At 36.0% G+C, this 17,994-nt stretch overlaps 1 protein-coding gene across 1 annotated transcript; it reads right to left on the reverse strand.

The window, feature by feature from the left end:
• Window positions 1–1,828: 1,828 nt before the first annotated feature.
• On the reverse strand, window positions 1,829–13,296 carry LOC123564200 (uncharacterized). The gene is made up of 3 exons (XM_045357577.2): window positions 13,163–13,296; window positions 6,791–6,982; window positions 1,829–5,420 (listed from the first exon to the last, which is right to left on the reverse strand). Exons 1-3 carry the CDS (start codon window positions 13,174–13,176, stop codon window positions 4,106–4,108), a joined length of 1,521 nt encoding a protein of 506 aa, XP_045213512.2. The 5' UTR covers window positions 13,177–13,296; the 3' UTR covers window positions 1,829–4,105.
• Between the last annotated feature and the right edge of the window lie 4,698 nt (window positions 13,297–17,994).

A 17,994-nucleotide genomic window follows, 5' to 3' on the forward strand; every position in this document is an offset into this window, starting at 1 on the left:
CAAGATGCCTGGACCGATTTGGCTAGTTATTTAACTTGGCCAAGGTCTCATAGTCAAGCACATTTTGTTCAAGTTTGGTGAAAATCGGATGAGAAATGTTCGACGTAGAGTGCGGAGAAGCTTTGTGACAGACAGACACACAGACACACACACAGACTGGAGTAAACTAATATGTCTCCCGCACCACTGTGTGTTGGGAGACATAATTACTATTGAAATTTTGTGACAAATTCTTTATTATCAGTCTAGTGGCTAGTCTAGGTAAGTCTTACTGGAGAAACATGATGTACTGCATTAAACAATTGTCTAAGGAAAGTATGGAATTGCTATAAAATTCAGTTGTATGCTTAGTCAAAACAATCACATTGATTGTATACCATATGAAGATAGGGATTTTATAAGGACCAAAGGTGGAGTTCAAGCAAAGCAGGCTATTCGATCGTTCTGAGTTCGTGCAAATGAAGTTGGATGTACCATAAAACTTCATACCATGCACTCAAAGTTTTTTATCCGTAAAACCTTTTTTTATATTTTTTACAGCTATAATTCCAGTAACTTTGTGCTGCCTTCAGATAAATTTATGATGTTAAGATTACTTTTAAAAACAGTGATGTGTTTATAAAGAATTAAAAAATGAAAAACTATTTTTTTTATTTGGGTTTTACGGCGCACCAACACAGTATAGGTTATATGGCGCCAAACAGGACTACAAATTTTGGTTTCACATCTCATTTACATCGAAATACTATTTAAATTCATATACATGTACTTTTCAACATTCTGTTCTCAGACAGACTGGAAAGCAAATGTGCATCATTGTTGCAATCTTTCAACAAGTGAATAAAGAAATTATAAAATCATGTATCTGTTCAGTCTTATTTCTGCAGATAGGATAGCCATGCAGTGGTTTCTTAGACAATAGCACCTTGTCTCAATAAACAGCTTTTGATTAACTAATGTCCATTAAATGGTCATAAAATTACATGCATGGATTAGGGGAAACTAGAGAAACTCTCTGAAGTCTGGGCAAAAAGTACAAACTGGAAGTACAATATCACCTGTGACTTTAAAGCTAACAAAACTCTACTGTTGTTAACTCGGTATAATGTTACTTTGACTTCAGCAATTGAGCAACGACGTTCCAGTAGGAGACACTGTACTGGATCGCAATACTAAATTCACTTGTTATGTGTATACTAATGCTAAAGTAACTCATTCTTCGTGGCGTAACCAGGATAGGAAAATCATATGTTAAAAATACTTCCAGCGAAAATCTTTCATATATTAATCCTTACCTGCTAAATTTCTGCAATGAGCTTGTCCATCTTTCAATTTGGGCAGAACCATTAACTATTAAAAGCGGTGCTTGACTGAACAGCGTTGAAAGCGGTGCTTGACTGAATAGCGAACAGTGCAAATCATGATCAGACTGCACGGGTTTGCAGGCTGATCATGACCTACACTGGGCACAAAGCATGATCAATCGTGTCTAGCATGATAAGGGTTAAGCACTCCTTGAACACATATTAATATAATGGTCATTTGTTTAAACTTCTTACTCATTACTATTGTTATAGAAAATTTGCACAACAATCAGCTTTGTCTGTAATGATATTTCAAAAAAGCTACTCGCTTCGGCGTAAGAGGAGTTAGTTCCGTTTTCTATCCGAAATCGGCATTGGACGAAATGTTTAATTGTATAACTTCTTTTTCCATAAATAACACTTTAGAACTACTACCTACTGGAGGAATAAGGTAAGAAATATTTTAACCATTCATTTTAACAATTCAACAATTCAATCATGATACATATTAAATACAACTCTCATGAATGGAACAAGTTTATTCCCCAAATTTTTACAGACAGATTTTTATTATTGTGACAAATTAGTATGTAGTGGCAACAAACAAACTGGTTGAAATACAAAATGTATAAAGTAAAGAAATAGTTACACAGAACCGAATTTAATAACTTTTGTAATGCACTTCTACAAATGAAATACATTGTATTGCTTGTATTGCTGCCGACAAAAACAATGTCAGGAAAATTACGAGAATTATACTGAAGATTAATTAAATCATCAAACATTCCTGTTAACAGCCCGAGAACTTAACTAAGAAAAATTCCTGCTTTGAATTATTAGACGTACTTCTATACTTAATAATGTAACTTTTTGTTGTTAAAATGTCTATTTCTATTGACATGCAATGCACATGAACTATGATAAACAATTTACATATATTCTTTATGTATATTCCAGCCAACTTATCTCATTACTTAAGTATTTTGGTACTCACTTAGACCTCACTCTTACTGTCTCTTTTAAATGTTATGTCTTCATGTATTCTGAATAGAATATTTAACATAAAAATTATTCTACATCTATTCTGTATACAGTAAAGTTTCAGTACAGAGACGCTCTGCCAGACACGATAGGACGCCGCTCACACTTTTTGGTATTGCAAACATATTTGAGAGCAAGCTTCATTAAAATTACATGCATATAGATGAATTATTTCTCAATATTGTGAGTAATGCGGAGAACCTCCGTTATGTACGATAAAGGGTCATACAAACTGGATATACATTACCATGAAAATAGTTTACTGCTGCAGTTACGATGATAGGTACTAGATTTTATTTTTACATCATTTCTATTTTGTTACCACAGAAATATGCCTGTTTTGCTTTGGCTACCTGGTTTAAAAACTAATAGATCTGTAAACATTATAAAAATCATACTTTTACATCGTATTTTTATATCTTACAAAAAACACTGTACTGTAATACAATGCATGACCTAACAAGTTTTTTAGTAAACAAAACAAGTAGCTCATTTCTATGATAATTTTTGGTGTAAATGGTGCTTAAATATCACATGTACTCTTGAGGTAGACTTATTGAATTCAAATTATTGTCAATAATTTCAAAATTAAGGTGACAGAGATTAAACTTGGGCGAAAACAGAGTAATACGGACGTGCAAAACAGGCAGACAAATAAGCTAGCCATACATTTATACAAATTGGCCGCACATACATATGAGCTGGCCACGCATGCTGGTCATACATATATATAAGCTGACCGCACAGATATATAAGTTTGCCGCACATATATACAAGGTGGCTGCACAGATATGTGCTAACCCGACAGATGTATAAGCATGTCACATATATACAACCTGGTCATACAGATATATAAGATTGCCGTACAGATACACAAGTTCAGTTGGCCGCACATATAAACAAGCCGCCTGCACAGATATGTGCTGGCTGTACAGATACATAAACTGTGCTGGCTGTACAGATACATAAACTGGCCACACATATATACAAGCTGCTCGCACAGATATATAAGATGGTCGCACAGATGTATAAGTTGGCCACACATATAAACAAGCTGCCTGCAGAGATATATAATCTGGCCACACAGATATATAATTTGGCTACACAGATATATAAGCTGGTCGCGCAGATATATAAGCTGGTCGCACAGATATATAAGATGGTCGCTTAGATGTGTAAGCTGGCCGCACACATAAACAAACTGCCTGCACAGATAAGCTGATCGCACAGATATACAAGTTGATCGCACAGATGTATAAGCTTGCCATACATATATATACAAGGTAGCCAACCAGATATATATGCTGGCCACATATATACAATCTGGCAGCACAGACATATGAACTGGTGGCACAGATGTATAAACTGGCCATACATGTATACAAGCTGGCCACACAGATACATTATCTGGCCGAGCAGATATATAAGCTGACCGCACAAACACTATGAGGCAACCTAATTATATTACTGAAATGTATGAAGTTTGAAAGCGTTTTCCTGAGTAGTGTTTGGGACACCTGCTAACGTGCATTAACCTCATTCGTGACGTGGATGCGTACAATGACAAAATGGTTTCAGTGAACGCTCTTCAAGTTGAATAGTCGAGATAAAAACAAACGTACGCCTAACTAATCAGAATAATTCTAAAAGAATATATTGCAAGGAATTTGATAGAGAGCTGTCCCTATGTTGACATTTTAAACTGAAACGAAACAATTTTGAATACAACTCCGTTAGAGCGGACTAAAGTCAAAGGGAATCTAATATCTATGGCAATGTAGCATGTGGTCATCGAATGAACCCTCGAGATACTCGTTGTGCCCAGGATAATGTACAGTAGGGCGATACTGGTCACGTTCTATAGGGACACCGTGACCATACTGATCTCGGTCTGTAGGGACACGGTGACCATACTGTTCACGGTCTGTAGGGACACGGTTATCAAACTGTCCATATTCCGTATAACTAAGGCGATTGCCTCCGTACGCATTAATATCCCGCTTATATTGTGAATTAACGTTTCCAACATAGGGTAGTGGAAGTAAATGGTTTCGTTGTGGCTGAACAAAATTATTTGGACTCGAATGGATAGGCTGACTATACGGTGATTTTGAAACTTCATTGTTACCTCCCCTACCAAGCCCACGACGATTTACGCGCCTGTTCGCAGGATAACAAGATTTTCCACGACCTCTACGATTTTTCGGTTTTGATAATTTAGATTTTGCTCTATCAGCGCCGGATTTTTTAGAAATGGAATTAGGTTTGCTGCCAGCTGTAAATTTAAACAGATTTGTATCCGTTTGTTTATCTGTTATCTTGATATCAATGGTACACGAATCATCCCTAGGACTGTCACCAGTTTGATCAATAACAACCCAGTCTTTGCTAAGTTCATCACTGTTTACTTCTTTATTTGAAGCAAAGTCTGTATCAGGTTTCTTAAAGGCATGTTTTTGAAAGTCATATTTATCACCTTTGTCTCCCTTAGAATCAATTTTATCGCCAGTCACATCCACAGCTTCAGCCGCAAGTTCCTCGGTCTTTTTCACATTTGTTTTTGTATCACACTCGTCGTTAGATCCATCCTTTGAAGAGGGTACTTCCTCCAACTCTGGCGGATTGCCCGAAATTATGTTTTCATCTATTTTTCTAGCTTTTGTCACTGGTTCAACCTCGTCGTCTTGCGAAGTGTTTATTGAGGCCGGTATGTCTCCGACGGATGTTTGATTCTTTGTTTCTTTCAGAACTTCCGGCTTTGGTGCTAGTTTTCTTTTTCCTTTCACTTTTCTCCTTTTCAAATCATTCATAAATTCAAATCTCGGTCTAAATGTCCCACGCGGGACATCGTCTGTTATTTGCTTGCTGCGAATCTTCTTCAACATTTCCTTACGTTTCTGGACATTAAACTGTGCTAATGTTTCACTGTGATGGTCACCACGTACAATAATTTCATGCCCACCGATCTCCGTCGTTAACTGCTCTTTTGGAACAAAGTGTGCTCTGATACAAGGGATAAAACTACATCTGTTCATCGCAGCCAGCTGTTTGTACACCCACAGTCGCCGGTTGTTCCTGAAAAAAAAAATCGTGCATCATCGCTATTTTTTTAATTGTTCAATTGAAATATATTAAACATGCAGAACATAAAAGTAATACAGGGTCAATAATGCCGACGAACAATTTGATACAACACTGTTAATGCTAAGGTTATCTTAGAGGTTAAAGATGAAAGGGACCTTAGAGGTTAAAGATGTAAGGGACTTTTTCTTGCCCACTCTAACTTTTCATGTATGCACCGACGTTGAAATACAAAGTTTTGTCTTATCAAAAACATTCACCATAACAAAATGAAGTATTGCATTCACGACCAATATGTAAGTAATGGTAATTTGACACGATTTATGAAAAGAAAAAAGACCGTACATAATTATTTCACCTTTTAATTACTTGCAAGACTCACACTTCTGTCACGTAGCGGAGTCTATATTTTGACCTAGTGACCTAGCTAGTTTTTGACCCAAGGACTCCCAGTTTTAAGCTTTACGTAGATTTCAGAGATAAAAACTTTAAAACGTTTTATAAAAATAAATTAGGCGAAAATATGACTCTTTTTTCAATCATCTGACCTAGTGACCTGGTTTTGACCCAAAGAGAAGCAATCTCGTGTAAATCAAATCGTAAATGTGGCCTCTAGTGTTTCTATAGTAACCATGTTTCTTTGATAGCGTCCTAGGTTTTGAAAATGTGTCCTTTAGAGTATTAACAAGTTTTTCTGTATGAAGAGACTGGCCAGGAAATGTATTCATTTGAGATTTTAATAAGGCAAATATTCTGACCAAATTACATTAAGATTGGGCCAAAATTATGACTTCTTTCTTGACAGAAAAGTTGTTATGCTGACGGGCGACGCCAGACAACGATGGACATGGCGCAACTACAGGCTTTCCAGTCAGCCAAAAAAGTAGGAGAAAAATATTAATAAATACATGTATGGCAAAAAGTAGGAGAAAAGTAGGAATTATTTAGGTATTTGATAAAGAGTAGGAGTTTATGTAAGCTACAAACTTTGATAAAAACACTTTTTTGGACAAAAAGGGCTTTTGCACTGAATTAACGACATTTCACTGTTTCACAATTGAATGCATTAAAGTCGCACCTACTGAATCCAAACTACGTTCATAAACCATACTATTACTATACAGTGTATATACTCTTTGAACATTGACAAAAACACTCCAAGGTGTTAATTTACATTCATTTGGGGTAGGTGGTTCTGGGGTTCTGGGCAGCAGTTTTAAATAACATAATTACATCATTATTACACTTTCTTTGATAAATTACTCGTGTAAAACACTGACAGAGACGTAAAAATGAAGAAATATTGTTTTTGAAAAACATCGTTCTCCATAACAAACAAAATCTACCTAAAACTTTGTACAAACCTTGTGAAAAAGACACCGTTTTCCTTAGCTACAGAGATGGGTGGAATTTCTGTTATAAATACTTCCATTCTCACAAGTGCATCTAAAGTTTTCCCGATGGCCTTTCCGTTGGCAAATGTGGCTGCGATAGTGTCCTGGGAGAAGCGTATATCATCCGGACTCAGGTATAAGTAGTTGCTAGGGTTACTAACTCTGTAAATAGATGACAAAACTGTAAATGAAGTGCATCTTTGCTTGCATTTCACTTATCATATTTTATATGTGTTCAGATTATCTTGTGTAATAAAAACAGCAAATGACCGCACGAGGAAAAATAAACCATTGAATTACTGCCATGCACTACAAATTCCCCTGATTTAGGCATTGTAACTAAAAACACAAAGTTCTGGAAGGCACTATGTATTTTAAGCTACAGTCACACATACGTATACCTCCTTGCGTTGAGGTACGGTGCGGATGGGATTGGTCTGTAGTGGACGGACACGGATAAATACGGAGAGCAGTACGTCTTAGTACGGGGAAAATGGTGAGAAACGGGGAACAAAAAATACAGGACGCAAATAAGTACTACCGTAATTACGTTGAACTACGTTTTACTGCGCCTGGCAACTTGCCCGGCGCGTGGACGGGTCTGCGGTGAACTACGTTGAACTACGCTTACGTACGGTCAACCTCGGATAACTACGTTCAGCTACGGATCAATACGGCAAAGTACGTTTCAGTACGGATAACTACATTTTAGTACGTTTAAATATGGATGAATGAGTTTCAACCAAGTTGGACATATGGCTACGGATCGCTCAAACTTTTGTTTATGTTTAAAGTTGGAGAAACTTGCAGGTTTGGGATAAGTCTTGAATACGTTTTGACCAAGTGTTGGTACGGATTGATACGGATTACTACTTTCAGGTACGACTCAGGTATGGATCGATATGGATAACTACGTTTCTTTCCGTGGCTAGACGTAGCTATCCGCGCCGTATGTGTGACTTGGGTATTAGATATATTGTAGCTGACTGCATCAAAGTACGCAGTTTTAAAAAAATATTTCAGATATCATTTTCTGAAAAAGAGTTATTTGAGCTTAAAAATGATCCTGGGTAAAATATATGAAAAAAAATGGAGACACATCCGCTAAAACTTTATTGTAGGCTTAGGTGGCTATGTACATAGTATCTCATGAAAAGCATGCATTTTTTACCTTTAGACACGAAAAAATCATGCATAATAAGAAGCAATTATGGTAAAGATCAGCACTTTGAAAAAAAACAATATGTAAAGATCAAATCATTTAATGCCCTAGCGGAAAATGTGACATTTTTGTGGTAAAATTTGTCAACAAACAGATGGTTTTTTAAATGTTAAAACCCAAAGAATTTCATAAGGTAAAATATGGTGAGAAAGCTGTTGCTGGAGACAGAATGATCTCTACTACCCATATATATGCACCAAAGAATGGGGAAAATATCTATAAATAAGAGAAACTCAAAGAAAACAATTTCAGGACTGTTAGATGCATGACTGTGTTATCATGTATAGCAGGTAACATAGCGTAATGCCGTAACTAGCTTTTTGATATGTTTGGAAAACGACGTTTAAAGATTTGTGAGTCATTGACTTTACATTACTAAGAGCTTTGTTGAACTAAAATTTAGCCTGTTTATGTCATTTCTACAAGGCCACAAATTCACCATCAAACAGAGGTCATAGAGACATATCTTATGCCGAAAAAATCTCAAATTTGCCAAAAATGTACTTACGGCACTCTGAAACTAAATCGACGGTAGCTTACTTTTTTTCTTACACTGGTATAACATGGACAGGATTATGATTGACAAACGGTGCTCATTTTAACAATTTCACTCTAGATTGTTTCCCTTGTGTGAAGAGGGCTTAGGGTAAGTCTCTGCCTAATACACCAACATTTTCTTCTATTTGGTCCGTATAACACACGAGCGTGTTATGTTGTATATTTATACAAAGTTATTTTAATATCTGTAAATGGTAAGGCCACAGACAGGACAAGAAATGTAACCTAAACTGTTTTAAAGACCAAACAAGAAAATACCATTTGTGACCTTAGATCTCAAAATGTGACCTTGACCTTTCAACTTGGGGTCTGTGTGTTTCATAGACAAGTAGACTCGTTATGGAGAATATTCGTGCCAATAATATATAAATCCCTTGACTGGTGGCAGAGTAAATTACCGAACAGGAAAAGATTGTATACTGACCTTGGACCTCCATTTGTGACCTTGACCTTTAAGCTAGGGGTCTTTGTTTTGGGCAAGACATGTCGTCTCATTATGAAAAACATTTTTGTAATGTTGTTTTAAAATCTCTTCCTAGGTAACAAAGGTATGGACAGTGACTGACATTGAGCAACGCTCAACAATTCAACAGCCTTGTCACTTCAAAGTTAATTGAACGAACACTACAGTCCAAAAGGACCATTATTTTTTAAACATGCAAAAAACAGTAATGAAACCTGTAATGTGCATGTCAGATCATCACAATGTCCATTAGTGGCTACTTTGATGCCAGCTTACATACAGAATTCAACCAAAACATTCGAAGTCGGAAAAGTTGCATAATTTTGAAAATTTGAAAAAGTGCAAAGTAGATTTAAAGAACATGTACAGTGCACGTCAGATCATGTCCATCAGAGGGTACTGACATACCAGCGTACATACAAAAAATTAACCAGATGTCGAAGTCGAAAAATGGGCCATTAATAGGTAAAACAGCAAAAAAAATAAAATAAAAACAAAAAACAACAGTTATGGAACCTGTGCACTGCAAGTCACATGACAGTAAATAAGTGTGTGAAGTTTCAATCCATCCGCACAAATGGTTAGTTAAATACCAGCTTAAAAAATATTAAACAAATCGGGTCGCAGACGCCGACGAATATGCGAGTGCAATAGCTCTACATATTCTTTGAATAGTCGAGCTAAAAACCACTCTGAAGTGTGACTTTAACCTATGAGCTGGCGGTCTTTGTTTTGCGCATGAAAAGTCGACTCATTATGGGGAACAATTTGCCGAGTACAACTAAAGTCCCTGAATGGATGGCATAGTTATGGACCGGACACAAAAACTTTATTGATATCTGACCTCCATCAGTGACCTTAACCTGTGAGCTAGGAGTCTTGGCTTTGCACAGGGCACATCGTCTCATAATGCGGAACACTTGTGCCAGGTTATATCATAATCCCTTGATAGATATCAGAATGATGGACTGGACATGAAGAAACCTTATCGACCATTTACCTCAAAGTGTACCAAGTAATATTAAAATCCCTTAACGGTCCTGACAGGAATAAAGAACAAATGACCATTGACCTATGTGTGTGTGTATCTGATTTTACGCAATACATGTTACCTCATTATGGGAACAGAGCTATAGACCAAAAAGTAACAAGAGCTGTCGGAGTACAGCAGCGCTCGACTACTCAACAGCCTTGTCAACTGAATGAAGACAAAAGTCGAAAAAGGGGCATAATCTTATGAAAAATGCAAAACATAGTTATGGAACTTGCATAGTGCATATCAGCTTATGACAGTGGACAAGTGTGTGGAGTTTCAATCCATTCCCATTAGTGAGCACTGAGATACCAGCTTACATACAAAACCTTAACCAAAAATTTCTAAGTCGAAAAAGGGACATAATTTTGTAAAACTGCAAAGCAGAGTTATGGGGCCTGTGCATTATATGTCAGATCATGACAGTGAACAAGTATGTGAAGTTTCAATCTATTCCCGTTAGTGGATACTGAGATACCAGCTTACATACAAAAACGTAACCAAAAATGCTAAGTGGAAAAAGGGGCATAATTTTGAAGAAAAAAAACAACAAAGTAGAGTTATGGGACCTGCTTAGTGCATGTCAGATCATGACAGTGAACATGTGTGTGAAGTTTCAATCCATTCCCATTAGTGAGTACTGAGATACCAGCTTACATACAAAACCTTAACCAAAAATTTCTAAGTCGAAAAAGGGGCATAATTTTGTAAAAAAGCAATATAGAGTTATGGAACCTGTGCAATGTAAGTCAGTTTATCACAGTGAATAAGTGTGTGAAGTTTCAATCCATTCCCACAAGTGGTTACTGAGATACCAGCTTACATACAAAAACTTAACCAAATCGGGATGCCGACGCGGACGCCGACGCACAGGCCAATAGCTCTACTATTCTTTGAATAGTCGAGCTAAAAAGCTCTGTTGACATTGAACCTAGAGGTCTAGGCGTTGCGCATGACACGTCACATTATGTCTAGTAATCAAGTAATCCCTCAGTAGATGGCAGCGTTCTTGACCGGACACGAAACAGACCCTGTTATTAGAAAAACATTTAACCTGAAAGCGCGGCGATGATCTTTCTGCTAGTGGTCTGAAATTTGTGCATGGCATATTATCCTTGCTGCCAGGCGGAATGTTATTGTTTAGGTCAATGAGCTTATATTCTCTTGTACAACCGTTTACAATACCGATATAATAATTTAAAAAATTTCGATTTTGAAATTAACAGTTCGTGGGCTGAGCGCGAAACTATTGTAACTGTATATAAATAAAGAACAAGATACAATAGTTTCGCGCTCAGCCCTCGAGTTGTCAAAACTGCATGATGCTCCCGTTTGCAGTGGAAAGGCTGTAGCCAAATGGATTTTACAAGCGTGTGTCATTCAAATACTCTGGACAAACTATTTTGTCTGTGCAGTATCTTATTCATACCACCTTACAGCATCAATAATGACAGAAGTGTCGGAAAATAGTTCAGGATTGTGTGTAGAGCGAATGATATAGATGTATATATATGTGCTCGACAGTAATCTGGAGATTGCAGCATCTTTCCATGCTTTTTGTACAAATCATCTTTTCAAAAATTGTTTAAAAAACAAAAGGGATGGAATTTACATAAGAAAATGGCTCCAAATTACGCTTACAACATGAAAAATTTATCACACTGAGGCTCAGACTAATAAAAGTTGTCATTAAAAAGATTGAAATTTTATTCAAAGTTAGTGGGGGTACATAAATTATGTTCGAATTACATGTATACAAGTTTCGTCATCTTGTGAACAAATGCATCAAAATTAGACTGTCTTCTTCACAATTCGTTTTCAGGGCCTTCTCCGTCACAAAAAGTGTTATAATAACCCTTAAGGGCTCGTTTTAAAATGATTAAAATTAAATAAATTACATGTTGTCATTAGCCTATCTTCTGAAACTCCCAAAAACTGGCTTTCATTTACCCTTTTTAAATCCTATGTAGGCCTATCATACTACCAAAGAAACAGATCTTTAAAAACTTTGTCAGATAATTTGTCTTTTATTTAAATACTAGTATTAGTCAACAGGGTCATCTAAGAATAATTTCTAGGTCATTTGGCCGAATCATAGAAAACACCTTTAACTGTCTAGAGGCCACATGTACTACCTTATCTTAATGAACAACAGTCATAATGTTTGAATGTATGAAATATAGAACAAAATTATTACTCAGTTCTGAAGCTAAGAAACAATGTTAAATCTCAGAAAAAAATCTTAATCACATTCCAGAGAATACATTTTTGCCCCATATACATAAAAACTCATCAGAACGTTTGAAATGAAATGAAAGTGATAATTACGTCACGAGCTGGACTAGGCTTTTGTATGCTATAGAGGTTGCATTTTAACTCGATCTTGATCAGAATGTCGTCAGGGGAGGTAACTAGAGTCACGGATTGGGACTAACAAAAGCCAAGTGTGAACAAACGACAGGCGACGCACGACGAACAACGACCGATCCAATAACTCACCTGAGGCAGAGCATCACTGGGTCACGTTTTAAGTATTTTTTACACGAAATATTGTTAGTAAATACTCTTACAGAGTGAGACAAATATCGATGAATAATGTCCAGAGACTGGCTCGTTTTCATGAAAGTTAATGTGAAATTTGGTCATCTGGGAGTAAAACTAGATAGGTGAGCGTTTTTGGACCTTTTAGGACCTCTTGTTGAAATTTCGGTCGAGCTTAAAACAGCCAAAAACACTCTCATTTTGACACTTTACTGTCCGCTAAGATTAGATTACCATAGTTAAGCTTCCAGGCGGGTAATTATGTCATTTGCTACATAGACAGTCGGGCATTTGGACAACAATTAGACAACAATTTAGTTATGACTGCGATAATCTTCAGATACTACAAACATGATTTGTTAAAATGTAGGTCTAATTGATGCCAAAATTAGTACAGTACTGTAGCGTAACGTTTCCTGTGGTTCCCTTTCCCCGGCCTCCAAAATAGGATGAAATGCCTAACTCGACCTGACTCTAATTAGTCCTAAAATCTGCTTTCAGCAAAGAAAATGAACAAAACCGTACCTTGCCCTCTTCATGTTATCAGTCGACAAAACACCTAGCTCCTCTTACACGAATATAATTTAACTCATTCAGTTCTGAGCAATGTTTTGTTTACATTGTAACCGCAGTCGCTTCCGGTCATGTGTAATAAATCGATATCTTGAAATAAAAAACGGATGAGATAAGTAGCGTAAGTCAGTGTGCGATAGGGAAAATTAAAGGGCTAATATTAATTAATTCATTAAAAATAACTTGTCTTAAATGGTAAAAGTTAAATCATGGTAGTCCTAAATACATATCCAGGATTAACTATAAAAGTACTCTATGGCACTGTAGGTGCGAAAGACTATGTTTTTATTGTGCATTTATTTCGTACGTTTTATACCACACTACAAATTGTTGGCGACAAGAAGATATAACAAATGTCAAATGAGTACTACAGTAAAAACATCCATAAAATAAAGGCAGACAATTATCAAAATCACCTTACTTTACTGCTTATTAGCACTATTATTATTTGACTGGAATTCTGGCTAAATAACGAATTCTCATTCCCATGAGCAACATAACTAAGAGATCATTTGATTTTAGCTCTGCATTTTATGTTGCTATATTAGAGACTATTCCTGGCGAAATCAAATTACTTGTTTTCCGAATCGATGCATTTAGCTAGCTAATTAGTTAGTCTTAGGTACTTCAAAGTTTTTATCTTTAACATTTTGCCTGCTGGCGGCAAGTGATCCCGCGCAAACCGAGATCGCCCTGCACGTCCGTGCATGCTGGTCATGGTCTTCACTGTTCGCTATTCAGTCAGTAAATTTTCAGTGACACCCCTTCGAATAACAAATGGCACTGCTCAAATTGCATGATGGACCAGGTTAAATAAACAATGATTTGTTAGTTTATTTGCCTGATGTTGGTGTCTATCTGAACTTTTAATCGGTATGATGACACTAATGAAACAGCCTGATATATGACAAATGTTTACATTTGTTTGCGTGTATAGACAAGGTAATCATGATTATGATTGAATGTCTGCTGTTTTCTTAATATTATTTATATATCAACTGCGTGATAAAACAAACTATCTAATGCTCAGACACATCCTACAGTTGCTGGAATGATACACCTGATTAAATCAGCGGAAGCTGCTTTTCTGTCTAATTAATTTGCAAAGACGATTCTCCACGAATGAAATTATCAGTTAGGGTTTATCTATGACTTTATTGAAAAATAAAGTCCGCATGTTTCTACAAGGAGCGACAGGAGTGAGGTAAAAATTGTAGTAATATACTGTACAAACATGACCATAGAATCCAATTACATGTATAAGCTATTACTAGTATTCATTGCCTGTTCAAAGACTGCAAAAAAATCCACCCGAACTCTATTCAGGGAGGAAGGTATACTTAGGCTAGGTATACTGAAGGTAGATACACTGAAGGTTTGACACTGAAGATAGACACACTGGAGGAAGGTACACTGAAGGTAGAGATACTGAATATAGGCATACTGAAGGTAGGTACTCTGAAGGCAGATACACCGAAGGTACACTGAAAATGAAGGTAGGCACACTGAAGGTAGGCACACTAAAGGTAGGTACACTGAAGGTGGGTACACTGAATGTAGGTCCGTCGAAGGTAAGTTCACTGAAGATAGGCACACTGAAAATAGTCACGCTGAAGGTAGGTTCACTGAAGGAAGATACACAGAAGATAATCAGATTGAAGGTAAGTACCTTGAAGGAAGGCACACTGAAGATAGGTACACTGAAGGTAGGTTCACTGAAGGAAGGCACACTGAAGATAGGTACACTAAAGGTAGGTATACTGAAGGTAGATACACTGAAGGTAGATGTAGCAAAGGTAGGCGTATTGAAGGTAAGTACACTGAAAGTAGGTACACTGAAAATAGGTCAACTAGTTGAAGGTAGGTGTATTGAAGGTAAATATACTGAAGGTCCGCTTGTTGAAGGTAGGAACATTGAAGGTAAGTACAATGAAGGTAGGTTTACTTAATAAGTACATTGATACACTGACGGCAGGTACACTGAAAGTAGGCACACTGGAGAAAGTCACACTGAAGGTGGGTACACGGAAGGTAGGTACATTGTAGATTGTCACACACTAGGTAGGCACACTGAAGGTAGGCACACTGAAATTAGATACACGGAAGGTAGGTCCACTATTTGAAGGTAAGCATATTGAAGGTAGATACACTGAAGATATGTACACTAGTCGAAGGTAGGTACACTGAACGTTAGTACACTGACGGCAGGAAAACCGAAAGCAGTCATGAGGAAGAATTGACCTCATGACCGATATGGTAGAAAATCGATATCAGGGGAAACAACAGCTATATGGTATTGGTAACGGGTGGCCGGCATTGCGGTGTGTTGTTTTAACGCTCCTTGTTTAGAGGTAATTGGGGGGCCAATAAAACGGTTATTTACGCGTGATGGATCAACAATTTCTATCACCTTTCATTACAGTATAGAAATGACATTCATGTGAAATCATTTCAAATTGAACATGTACAATCAATTATAAAAGTTTCATATGACGATTTTCATGATAACTGAAAAAAAGTAATAAAACCAGTTCAAATTGTCACGAAATTAAAAAAAATTATATTTTCACACAATGTAAAAAATGATCATGATCATTGTTTTCTAATTTCATAGTTGATATCATGAAAACATGTATTGCTGATGCAGTTTTTGCAGCACTGACTTAAAAATATTTTTTATATTTATCTTGCATTCATGGAAAATGTATCTGTTATCATCATTTCTCGTTTCATATTTAATTGACATACATTGTAATTGGCATAAATGACACTGATGTTTAAATGAAAATTAAAAAAGGTAAGAAAAACAACATAAGAAGAAATGCGCATCTCTTTTATTTCAGAACTAGGATATTAACTGCAATATTTAATTGAATTTCTCATGTTGTAAAATTTGTGATATCAACACAGAAGGAATTATTCGCGAAATAAAATTGATTTAAAACTTACACTCATTGTGTCAAATAAAACATTCAGTCACAAGTTTACTAAACTGATTAAATCTTTTACTTAAACCTATTGATCACGATACCGCATGTTCACGCCACATTGATATGTCGTCTGCACATAACGCTACAACAACAACTTCGCACTGAAGTTAAATATTCTTCAAAATCAGTGAAAATTAACCGTCTGAGAACGAATCAAATTTTTATGTTACAAAAATAAAATAGATATCATTCAAAAGATAAATTTATTGAGAATAGGAAATCATTTGCACCTAAGCTTACATATCAATGCTTTTATCCAAAAAAATGCTTTTAAGAAACGCATGTATGAGATTTTTACACATTTTATATGGAAAATAGAAGGGAAAAAATGACGAAATGATGGCATTAAACATCATGTCAAGAACGAATCAAAAATTAAAATAAAATTTAATTAAAAAACACCGTGTAATGATTCAAATGTTGAACTTTAGAAATATTTTTGCACCTAAGGTTTCTTATTTTTAGTTATTTTGTTATTAAGTGAAATGTGTACATGCCCTTCTTATTTCTATATAGAAAATCTGACCGCTATCGATTATTGGCCGGAGGAATATTCATCGGTATGTGAACTGAAAGTTAAAGGTAGGTACACTGACGATAAGAGCACTGAAGGTACGCTCACTCATTGAAAGTATAGGTACACTGAAGGTTAGTATACTGAAGGTAGGTATACTGAAGGTAAGATCACTTACGGTAAGTACACTTAAGGTAGGCCCACTAGTTGAAGGTAGGCATATTGAAGGTACGTACACTGAAGGTACGTACACTTATTGAAGGTAGGTACATTTAAGGTAAGTAGTCTACAATTATGGTATGTTTACTTAGGTACACTAATGGTAGCTACAACGAACGTAAGTACACTGAAAGGAGGCACAGCGTATGAAGGTACACTGGAGGCAAGCACAAGGAAGGTATGTAAACTGAAGGTACGTACAATGAATGGTGGTACACTGGAAGTAAGTACAAACATTTCATTTCATTTCATTTATTGGTTAATCGGTACATAATAATGCCTTTGACCATTTACAAAGCATACAAACAAATATGGCCAAGACAGAAAACGAATACATATTATAACTTAAATAATTGAACATAACTAATCAATACATTACCTACCATATCATAACATACACTAAACATTCATAAATTGACATCATATAATTAAGAAGCAGAAATATGTTCTAAGGCTTCTTTTCTTAAATCAAAAGCATCATTTAAGAATTTAGCAATTTTAAACAACATATTTTTTTCTTTTTGAAGACATAAAAAAGACAAGTTTTTGAATAGATGGCCATGATACATGCCCAAAATATTTTTGACGAATAATTGCATATCTAGGACAACACAGTAAAAAGTTATATTCTGATTCAACTGCATTATTGGTACACATTTTACATACGCGGTCTTGTCTATTAATACCTGAAAATCTACCAAACTCAATTTCTAAATTATGAGAACAAACTCTAAATGAAGTGAATTGCTTCCTTAATTTGTTTACAGAAATCACATCAAGATAACTTTCAAAACAGAACTGAGTTTTAAATTTACAATAATAGTCAAGTTTAGAAATATTTTTGATCGATGCATTCCATTCTTGGATATACTGATCTCTAATTCTTTGTTTAAACAAAGCAAGAAAATTTACATTTGAGTCTAAGTTAACATTATTCCATAGTTCGCTATAACCCAAGGTATCCAACAAACGTTTAATTTGATGAGACCATGACATGTTATTTGTGCTATTTCTCTGTTCGATAAGATTTTTATACATTGGTGACTCTGGGTTTTTCATAA

Source organism: Mercenaria mercenaria, chromosome 2 (assembly GCF_021730395.1).
Source record: "Mercenaria mercenaria strain notata chromosome 2, MADL_Memer_1, whole genome shotgun sequence".
Taxonomy (NCBI): Eukaryota; Metazoa; Mollusca; class Bivalvia; order Venerida; family Veneridae; genus Mercenaria; species Mercenaria mercenaria.